The 11303-nt window shown below is 45.6% G+C and overlaps 1 protein-coding gene across 1 annotated transcript in view; it reads left to right on the forward strand.

The window, feature by feature from the left end:
* Ube2u (ubiquitin conjugating enzyme E2 U) overlaps window positions 1-11303 on the forward strand; it is a 45031-nt gene that overhangs the window by 5321 nt on the left and 28407 nt on the right. Inside the window, 3 exon segments of the mRNA XM_010605077.3 lie at window positions 2131-2164; window positions 2166-2226; window positions 6246-6366. Of these exon segments, the coding sequence (XP_010603379.1) occupies window positions 2131-2164; window positions 2166-2226; window positions 6246-6366 (216 nt within the window).

Below are 11303 nucleotides of genomic sequence, written 5' to 3' on the forward strand. Positions count from 1 at the left end.
TGAGGCCCTGTTCGATCCCCGGTAAAAAAAAAAAAAAAAAAAAATTCCTTAAATCACCTCTAGTTTCCACATGACATCTAATGCAGTGTAAATCTATCTAAGCAGTTGATGGACCATTGCTTACAGAACAATACTGAGGGGGAAAGCCTGTGCATGTTCAGAACGGATGCAACTTCTTCTGAATATTTTCAACACCCAGTGAATGGAATCCACAGATGGAAAACCTGTGGGTGTGGAAGACCTACTGCCACCTCCACTAATGTAGGATATTTTGAGTGAATTATCCTCCATGATACACATCGCCCCCAGGGAATCTACAAAAGCTGCACTTTTTGGTTATTTCCATATCCCTGGAGTATTCAAGGCCGGGCCCTTAGTAGCTGCTCAGATATATTTCGAACATATATTTGTAATCCTGAAATAAGTTGACAATTCACTGTTAAAGGAAAAGTACTTTGAGCAACAAAATGTAAAGTACAGTTCCACTTGCCACACACACACACGTGCACGTGGATGTTTCTGAGGGGTACTGGTAAAACTGCAGTGTACAGTTGGCACAACATTCATATTTTACTTTATATTCCCTTATGAACTTTTCCCCAAGTATATTATTTATTATCTGTGTGATTAAAACTTATTTTTGAAACATATAATACAAAATTCTGTGCCATCTTGGTTTAAAATACTTAGGACACTCCAATTAGGCTTCATGGAGGACCTGCTCCTCCCCAGCCCACTCCCCTCCGTTCCCATAGAGCAGAAGGGATTTTTGTCTCTAGAAAGGGAGCTGCAGGGGAACCTGAGGCTGTGCTTCTTCCTTTGCCTCCTCCCAGGAGAGCTGACTTATCGGACTGGGAACAGATGGTGGAGACTGAACCCCTGGCCACAGCACTTTCTCTGCCGTCTCCCCAACCCACCTTGACTTAAGGAGGGTGCAGTCTCTATTTCTCCCAGCAGGAAGCTGAGGCAGGCCTTCAGCTAGGGTGAGTTCAGATCAGGAAGGCTTTTGTGAAGCTGATTACAGCCACTGATCAAGTGTGTTTGCCCCTACAGTCTTCTGTACTATAAAGCTGATGTTTTACCTTCTGTCTTTCAACACCTTGTTCTATTTCACCATTACATATGAACGCGAGAGGCAAAGAAGGTTATTTATTAGCACCCAGATCCCAAAGGATGGCCACAGAACATTTTAAGTGTTCTTGTTTAGAAAGCCAAATTGCCTTTCAGTGTATCTCTTCCATACCAGAGAGTATGTATAAGTTCTCTTTTTAGAGACTTCCAATATTGGGCAGAAAAACTTAGGAAATCTTTTTGGGCTATTTTACATAAATCTTGCTATTATTTTAATAAGCACTTCTTTGAAGACTTTTGAAGTAAACATATTATATGTTTGATTTATTTGGGGATTACCTGACATAATCAACGTTACAGCACTAATTTTAAATTTTGTTTATGTTGGGATTTTTACATCTAGGATTTAAAATTTGTATGTAGTCAAATCTTAATCTTGTCATTAGAGGTTTTGCAATTGTTTTTAATCTTAAAGAGCTTTTCCAAAAGCAAAATCAAGTAGTTGTTTGAATTTTCTTCTAGTTATTCTATTGTTTTATTTCTCATATTTAATTCTCTCTTTATTTTCAAATACTGAATTGGTTAATTAGCTGTGTTAGGATATAAGCCAAGCTTTTGTATACCCTCCTTACACACATGACAGACCAGGACTGGATGGAAGGTCTGCCCTGTTCTCAAATAGGCGTTCTCATTCTGCGTCTGAGGTATTTACGTTCTGCCCCCGTTTCCCCTCAGTGGGAAGGGGTCGAGAGAGACAGAGAGGAAAAAAGCCATAACATTTTCAGATGTAGAAATTAGACTCTCACTTCGGTTCCATGATGAAAACACAGTCCCAGGACCCCGTCTTGCTGGACTGGCTGGGGAAAGAAGTGTGGACAGGCCTATAACCAGCGAGAGCCCACGGGGGAGGGTGGACCCGGGCAGCCCAGTGCTTCTCATGCCAGAGAAAAGAAAGAAGGAAAAGTAGATGAAAACAACTTCTCTGCTTTATTATTTTGATGTTTATAAGTTTTCAATAATGATTTGATTATATGTGTCCATACCTTATTTCAATTACAGTAGACCCGGATACTGGTGAGCCCTGTATCGACTTTTAACAACCCTGATAAATGTAATCCAAGGTACACATTGATCCGCATCTTACTCACCCTGCCGGTAGGAGCCGATGTACTGTGCACTTTAACACTTTCGGTTGTCCCAGCTGTTTCAGTCACAAAGGTTAGAATGTGCAGTGCATATTTAAATGTTTTAAGGACTTGATCAAGCTGCTGTCAATCAGCATTTCTCTATCAAAACCACAAATAAGAACTCAAATTATTAAGACCATGGCTCCCGATTGAAATCGATACTTCGGGCCCCTTCACAGCCAAAGAGTATGTGCACTGTATGAAAGAAGAAAATAGTTCCTGGGGTGGTTTCTTTGTAGCAATGCAGTTCCAGTTTCTCTGCTCCTAACCACGCCCTCGTGCCCCACAGGCCTTTCACATCTGTCTCCAATCACGGCCCTGCTCTGCCTCTGAGAGGTGAACCAGCAGCCACCTCTCCGCGAGTCAAGCTTTACCCTGGCTTCCTCTTGGTGCTCCTTACTCCAGTTGTCTTTGCTTGGTTTTGGTTTTGGTTTGGGCTGTATTTTTAAAGACAGTGTCTCATTGTGCAGTCCAGGCTGGCCTTGAACTCACTGTGTAGCTCGGGCTGGCTGTGACCTGGTGGTGATCCTCCTGCCTCAGCCTCCTGAGGGCTGGGATTACAGGTGTGTGCCAGCATGCCCAACTGCTACTACACTTATAAGTGTTCCGTCAATACAGTGTCATATCGACCGGGGCTCATCTCCTCCCCTGGAGGGGTGCCTGTTTCTCGATACCACATTTGCAATGCCCAGGGCCCACAGAAGCGCCCCTCTGTCTTGTGTATTCCCAGTTCTTTAAAAGCCCACCTTTCTAATCAGAGGGGAAACTTAATTGTTCAGTGGCATTTGCTTGGCTACTTAGGTCAGGCCTACTTATAGTCTCTCCGGGGGCCTACTTACTCTTCATGATGTCTGGAGATAAACTATTAAATTTTGATTATCTTGAATACTAACAGAATAAAATACTTAACTGAATTTTTGCAGCTTAGAGTTACAGTACAAATTCTACTTTTCCTATTTCTTATTTTTTTAAATAAGTGAAATAATAGTTGATTTTCTGGCCTGTCTTCTTAGTATACATGGAATCTTAGTATAAAACGGAATCTTTATAATAGGTTCAGTGTCCATTTCGCCTTTCATTCACTCTTTCTACAAATATGTGTTGAGCAGCCATCTATATCTAGGAGAGGCATCTGAGCAAAAACCCTAAGGAAGTGAGTATGATATGTGGGTGTCTGGGGAGATCTTTTGCATTCTTTCAAGCTGAGAAATACCTCTTCTCTGTTCCACCTGAACTGGCATCTGCCCTAGATACTGGAATGGAATGTTCTGTTCCACAAATGGAATAGGGTGCAGTCGAGCAGAATGAGCTGGTGAATAATTTAACAAAAGGAAAACTCAGGGGCTCTGAGAGTAGATTGTTTGACTTCTTTCGGGGGGCGGGGTACAAGGGATCAAACTTGGGTCCTTGCGCTTGTGAGGCTGGCAGCAGAACCACTGAGTTACATCCCTGGCCCTTGACTTCTTATCCTATTTCTCCCACTTGATTTCTTTGTACCACTGGACATATTTCTTCCTTTCTCAGTACCTCGCTTCTTTGGCGTTAAGGGGGGAGCTGTCAGTAATGGTCGTCCCATGTGACAAGGGGAGGATGACATTAGTTAGGGCACGCAGAGCTCTTAGATGTGGGCCTGCTGCAAGCAAAGAACTCAACAGTTCTAACCGGTCACGGTTGTTTTTACTATTAACACTGTTACAACACAAAATGTTGCCAAGCATGTCTTGGAAAGCCAGGAGGTGATGCACACAGTTTGTATTTTTCCTGTGTATTTCAAATTGTGAATGAGACAAATGTGTGCAACTGACAGATGAATGTTGCAAAATGTAAAAGAAAATCACTGACAACCCTTGAAGAAAGCCCTAACCCTGCTGTGATTAGTATTTCCCTGTGACCTCTTCTCCTGCATGTCTTTAAATCCTACATTGGTCCCCTCCCTGGATGCAAGATCAAGTCCAAGTCCTTGCATGCCCGTGACCAACGTTTCGTGCCTGGCCTCTCATGCCTTGCAATCCTGCTTCTCTTACATCTCGGTGCCTTGCTTGCTTTAATTCAGCTCAAACTCCAGTGCACCTCTCCATTCCCTTGTCTACCCTCTTCTGCCGGACTACCAGGTCCTGAGGTCAGAAAACAGCTCTAATTAATCTTTGCATCCCCAGCACCTACCCGTGACAATGCGACATTTAGTAGGTACTAAAAAAAGGAAATGAATGAATGAACCTGAATTTTTACTTTGTTGCAATTTTAATGCATCTGTCTATCTGTACAAACTGCAGGAGATAGGGGCTGTCTGATGGAGAACTGGACTGGGCGTTATTTAACTTCGGAGTCTCGCCTGGGTTTGGGTCTGTAGCTCCAGTGGAGATATGTGTGTGTACACATTCCTCTTCACACTTATCTAGTAATTTCCACGTGGCTACAGTCAGCATCTCAGTGATAGTAGTTGCTTGGCGGTCCCTGCTGCCCAGTAGGATGTTCTGCCCTGGAGGAAAGGTCCACTGTCACGCTGTCCAGGGTAGTAGCCACTGGTCGGTCACATGTGGCCACTGAAGCCCGGAAATGTGCTGGGATTCCTGAGGAACTGAGTTGTCCACTGTGTTTGAACAAGTGACATCACCACCTTGGCCAGTGCCAGTGGGATGGACGACAGGTACGGGGTGTGATTCCTCACTGCTTCCTTCTCAGCCGTCAGTGAGACACATTTCTGGTCATCACACTGTTTCTCGAGGTGAAGTTACTTGAAAAGTTGTTTAAAATATTTTCATCATCTCTACCAAACTGTTTTAATAATTTCTTCGAAAGCCTGTTATTTCACCTAAAATACAAATGTGCATATGAACACAAATCCACGGATGAAATCCCAACCTATGGGCTATAATCAATTAGATATTATAGAATATATCTACCAGTGTGGCTCTTCATGAAAAGACAGCTAGGTGACACTTACTGGGTGTGCGCCTCTAGCAGGTCCAGCCAAATAACAAATGCTCACTCTTAAAGATAAGTTTCATAGCAACCTGCACGGAACCTCAATTTCAGCAATTATAATGTTCTTGGAAATACACTCTAAATGTGTCTTCCAAGCAGGAGAACTTAAGTAACAGCAGAAAATCCTAGCTGCTTTTGAGATACCAGATATCCGACGATTGCTTTCACTAGTGACATAGTTTCCATAACCTTTGCCACAGTTTTCCACTTTACCCAAATCTACATTTGGGTATCACAGTAGTAGTTTTAATGAAGTTACATAATTTTCCTGTTATAACTGTGATGTTCAAAATACTGGATTATTGCATAAATATTTGCATTTTGGGGGTGCCAGACACAATAATACAAATGGTTCACAAACGATTCACAAAAGGTTTGAAGGCAGCAGCATCTGGCAGAATTCTTCTTCTGTTCATAAACTCAACACTGGGTGACAAACACAACCACAGCCATCTGCCCCAGGATCCGCCCCCCATGTGTGAGAGAATACGCTTGTGTTGATTAAGCTGCCGCGTGCATGGTGACCAGTTACTGTAGCAATGGAAAAACCCTACAGACATTCACCATCCAGGGCCCTCCATGTGTCTCTGTTTCTTGGTGCTCTGATGTGCGGTTGAGTAAAACTGCTTTATTTTTTAACCTATATAGTGGAACCTGTCGTTATTCCCTAACATCTAGCTCTTTTTTGTATGTAACCCAGGTTAAATTGATATGATAGTTAGGATCAATACAGGAAAAAACTTTTAACTTGTTTTGAGCCGGGTGTTGGGCATGAATATACAGTATAAAATCCAGACGGATAAAGAGTGGGAGTAGAGATTGCCTCTCATCTTTATCTTTCTCTCTCTCTCTCTCTCTCTCTCTCTCTCTCTCTCTCTCTGGGTCTATACACTGTAGACACTTAATAAAGGTGCATCGAGAGGTGTGCAGCTTGCTTGTCTTTTTACTACAAGAAAATGATTACTTCAAGCACTTGGGTCTACTGTCAATGTTTTCTTGTAGGTTATGCTTTCTAACCCAGTGACCAAAAATCCTGTGAATTTGGAAGCGGCCCAGATGCTGACCGAAGATCTGTCCATGTACCGGAGAGTACTTCAGAGACTTTTCCAGGGACCATTACAATGTAAGAAGGGCCTGCTTGTTATTTGGGGGTCATCACATATGCATTAAACATGTATATTAATAAATGTTCTATAAGGGAATATCTGGATACTTCCTGTATCTGTTGTCAGTGATGCAGTGGTTCTAAGATCTCCCAACTGGAAGTTTGTGTCAACCAATCAGTGCAGTCCCTTTTTAAAGCCCATCAAAGATCTCAGGCTCGTTACCTTATATGGCTTGGCCTGTGGAAGGACGAGGGGACTCATCTACCCATCTCAGCGTGACCTGTGCCTCACATCGGCCACGGTTATTTCCCAGACTCCTCTGTGGTACCCTCACTATTATTAATATGGCCTACTATCCTTTTGAATAACAAGGTATTCAGTGTTCCCTTCTGGAACATTCTTCCCCCGCGTATTCCTTCTAATGGTCCTCATGGAGACGGCGTGCGAAGCTCTCCAGTCTCTCTGCTTCACTGTCCAGTGGTTTTCTGATACTCGGCATCTCACCGCGCCTGTTGGTGATGGAACTCTGTTGTCCCGTTTCTCCTGTGTTCTCCACTAGCAGAGCCCGAGGGCCTTCCCACAGCTGATGGAGGGACATAGTTCTTCCTGTCCATCCTGCTGTCCCCTGGGGCACATGGCAGCCTTGCTCTCAGCTGGGGTCGTGCCTCCCTGAGCAGCAGGCCTTGTCCCTTCCGACGCCTCTCTTATGTTTGTCTCTTCTCCCAGTCTCCTTGTGGGACAGCCTCAGTCTGTGGCTGGGTCTGCGCAGCTGTGTGTCCATTGTTCCTCCTCAGAGATTCTGGGCCTGATGCAAACCAAGCAGCATTGATCAGGCGTCTGTGCAAGTGTCTCTGAACCCACCTCAGTTTCCTTGGGCCCTGGAACATTCCCTGGCACGCCTGAGGCCGGTTCCTTCACGGAAGGGCAGTGCCACTCCACTGGCGCAGCACAGGGGCTGCCAGCTCGGGTGGCACCCACTGCTGCAGCCTCGGCGAGTGGTCCCGCTCTGCGTCTGTACCTCTGGGGTGGATCAGGAACCATGTCTGTCACTGGACCTGTCAGAGAGCCCTCCCTGCAGGACCCACATTACAAAGAATCCTGTAAGACAAAGTCACGCTCACATTCCGGGGAATGGCAATTTTTTAAACTGGTTTCATAGAAGTGTCAGATAAAGGATTTGGGGCAGCAGCTTTTCCCTGCAGAAGGGCGGAGGTAACCTGGGGTAAGGCGGATCCATCCTTTGGTCCACCACAAGGACACACAAGCCTGCTCCTGTCCGCTCTCCGACTCCCAGGCTGCCTTCCAGAAACGCCGGCCCAGTCCCTGCTCCAGGCCCACCACACCAGCGGTGAGCATGCGGATGACCAGGCCTGAGGACACGCGTCCCCCTGCTTGCCATCCACACTGGAAGGGAGAGGTGGCTTCGGGTACCTTGAGGGAGTGGTTTCCACAGCCCTGACAGAGCAAGACAGCTGCTGGTTCAGGAATGAGGTGGGCACAGCTGTGCTCTCCATGTTGGGTGCTGGCGCCATGGTGTGGATGTGTGGAAGGCAGAACCCCGCCAAGAACCCATTATTTATAAACACTCGGCATGGATCTGAGAGAATACAACGATATATACCTAAACCGTCAACAGAGAGTGTTGGAAGAATTATCATCACACTTTTAGATTACACATGACAGGAATGGGTTGTGAATTGTGTAAGAGGAACTCAGCAGCCAATGGGATCCTCGGTGACTCTGACTATAGACAGGCAAGACCCACGTTCACGTGCCCAGTCTGATAAGATGCATTGGATAAAAGGACGTAGAATGAGTGAGGAAAACCCTTCGATCTGGATTTGACCGCCTAGTTTCTCTCCGTTTCCTTAGTCCTTTCCCACACGTGTCATCACCTGGTCCTCTCTGCCCCTTCCCCTGTGGGGAACCCAGGAGGGCTGTAGTGAGAGCGGCCACAGAGCCAGGGCTGCCACCTGGTCCCTCCACATCCCCTGGCCTCCCAGTTTCACGGGTGGACATCAAACCACTCCTTTCGGCTTGAAGAATTAAATTGTAGAAGTACAGCGTGGACAATGACACAAGAGCAGAGCTTCATCTGTGCACGAGTCCTGGGGACTGACTTGTTTAAAGTGATGGGCTGGAGGCCCTGCTGAGCGTGTGTGACATAATTTTACCCTTCTGTGGCTCGGTGGGCCCTCATCTGGAGTTCTAAGGTGCTAGTGTAGAGCATTAAGTTTCTGGTGGCCTAAGAAACTGTGTTTAGCTAGTAGAAGAAAGATCAAAGGTGGTGGCAAAGCTGTTTTCAAATATCTGAAGAGATTTCCTGTAGAAGAGGAAATGTCACACCAGAAAACTACAGTAGAACGAGGCCTTCTAGATTGTGGCCACAGAAGGCCAGAATTGGTGGGCTTGGCCCTGTCTCGTGTCAGAATATATCTTGAATATTCTGGAGGTTTTCCCCCCATGCTCCTTTGTCTGGAATTAAGACTAAGCTTGGTATCGAGTATGCGTCACACAGACTCTACCTCACATCTTTTGTGTGCCCAGCCTGCTCAGCTAGCCCAGAGGTTGCTTGGTGTGATGAAAACATACCAAGCCCCGAGGTCAAACACAGTTGGTGATAGCCTGATGACATTCCCACGGCCCACTGGCCACCTTTCTGCGTGAGCCGGGCCCTGCCACCCTTCCTTAGCGCGCTCACAAGCCCAGGCTGCCGTGTGCCAGTTTGTGAACCGTCTGCTCGGCGCCAACCTGAACTTGCCTCTGAGAAAGTGCTGCAGGGTTCCTGCATCCTTAACAGGAAGTCCACAGGGTGCCTGCTGGCCAAACTCCAGGGAGAGTCGTCTAGCAGATCTCCTCCCAGCTCCCGCCGCATGAAGTCTGAGAAAAGTTGGAAGAGGGAAGGTCTGAAAGCGAGGGCGCCGAGCAACCCTCTGCCTTGCGGGTTCTGAGAGTTGTTTCTGTCTGATGTGTCGCAAGGGGGTTCATAGGAGCTGCAAACCTTCGGTTCCCCTTTTCTCTTTGCCCCTGTGAGTTCTGCTTTCTGCGTCCTTATATGGCCAAGTAATATTTATCTTCTGCTCACCATGGTTGTTTTGCTACTTTAAACACAAGGTTTAAAGAATTTAAAAAGCATTTGGTTGAAGGAAAATCTAGGAGTTATAAAAATAGGAAAGCTGAGTAATGGTAGCTAAGCCTGAGGTAATGATCCTTTTTCCTTAGCCAGGAAGAATATTCCTATAGCTTTTGAAAAAGAAAGGGAAATCATCTTGATAAGTTTCAGATACTTATCTAAATAAACTGTGATACAATAGCTAGCAGATGCGTCACCGCTAGAATAAAGGGAATTATAGAACTATTAGGGAGATTATAACACTAATTCATAGGTTTGCTCTTTAAAACTCTGATAATTGTGCAAACGCATCCCGTTCAGCTTATGCTTGGGAAATGTTGTGATAAGTATTTGATTCTTTTCCAGTTCCAACTCCCAATTAATTCACTCTTTGAAACAGCAGTTTTGAGGACAAAGCAAGGGAGATTTCGGAGGATTCCAGGACTCCGGTTTTGGTTTTTGTTTTCTTTTTTTTTTTCATTTTTCTTTTTAGAAGAAGCATATATATTGGTTAAATTTTTGAGCACCCCTTCCTGGGAAAATATATTTTGTGATGTCAGGAAAAAAGAAAGCTGGTCCAGTGGCCTTGCCCACTGTAAAGCACAAGAGCTTCAGTAATGCTGGGTTGTCAGAGACACCCTGCTCCCTGCGGTACCCTGAAATACTGAGTCTAGCAGAGGTCTGCTTGCTGGGATTAGGCACCCCATTTTCTTGCTTTGTATTTCAGTGTACCAGATATCCAGTAACTTCTTAGCAAAGTCTCCAAGTTCTTAGTTTTAACTAAATATGTTAAATATCTGTTTCTATCAAAAAATAGGTTTTTGTAGCTCCAGAGGCAGGAGTACAGATGGAACAAACCAGGAAGCCCGCACCTGTCCCTGTGGGGGGGCACATTCAGCTGTTGCTTGGGGTGTTTCCACTTTTCCAAGCTTACACCCCGAGTGTTTCCGTTTGAGGTACTAGTGACAGGCTTCACCTTATGCAATACAAAGATTTGTCTGCCCCATCAGCATGTTTCCTCTCCTCGCCCTCGTGGACACACCGTGGCTGCTGTGACACAGCTGCGAAAGGCACGCCACGCAGGCCATGAGTGGCATTGGCCCTTGCTCTGCTTTTGTGGCCTGACTGTGCTTGCTCTTGGAGTTTGTAGCCCACTGTCTGTCCCTCCCTGCACTCTGACCGTTCCCACTGCACCTGGTCCCCTTCTTCGTCCGAGTTGGTGTTTGTCACACAGTCAAGGTGGGGTGGCCCCTCTGTGGCCTCAGTTTCTTCTGGGTTCATTTCTTCCTGCGTTTGTTGGACCCTGCCTCTGGGGGGTGCCCCAGACGCACCAGCTGAGTCTTCATTTCACACCCCTGAAAACGCACCCCTTCCACACCCCTGTGCTCATGGTTGGGCTGTGGTGTCTTCTCAGAAATCTGAAAACTGTTGCCTCTAGTTCCTAATGCCGCTTTTGAGAAGCCTGACGTTCCTCGAGTGCTCAGCTCTTCGTATGTGATTCATTGTTTCTTTCTGGACACTTTTTAAATCGTCTTTTTATTCCCGGTGATCTAGAGTTCCTCCATAACGTGTCTCGGTCCCTGTGTTGTTGTTTTCCCCTCACACATCATGCTGAGCATCTGAAAATTAAAACCTCAAACTTTTCCTCTTCAGTCCTGGGAAATTCCCCACTGTGGTTTCTTCCCCCTCTGTTTTCCCTGATGTTTCTAGTTCTCCTGGACTTTAGTTGGGGCTGCTGATCAGATCCTCTAATTTTTAAAATCAGTTTTCTCCTGTTCTCCAAATTGAGCATATTAATCATCTTTACTATTCCTCTTTTTTTTTTTTTTTTTTTTTTTTTTT

The sequence above is a fragment of the Fukomys damarensis genome, unplaced genomic scaffold (genome assembly GCF_012274545.1).
Source record: "Fukomys damarensis isolate Sample0158 unplaced genomic scaffold, DMR_v1.0_HiC HiC_scaffold_33, whole genome shotgun sequence".
In the NCBI taxonomy this organism is placed as follows: Eukaryota; Metazoa; Chordata; class Mammalia; order Rodentia; family Bathyergidae; genus Fukomys; species Fukomys damarensis.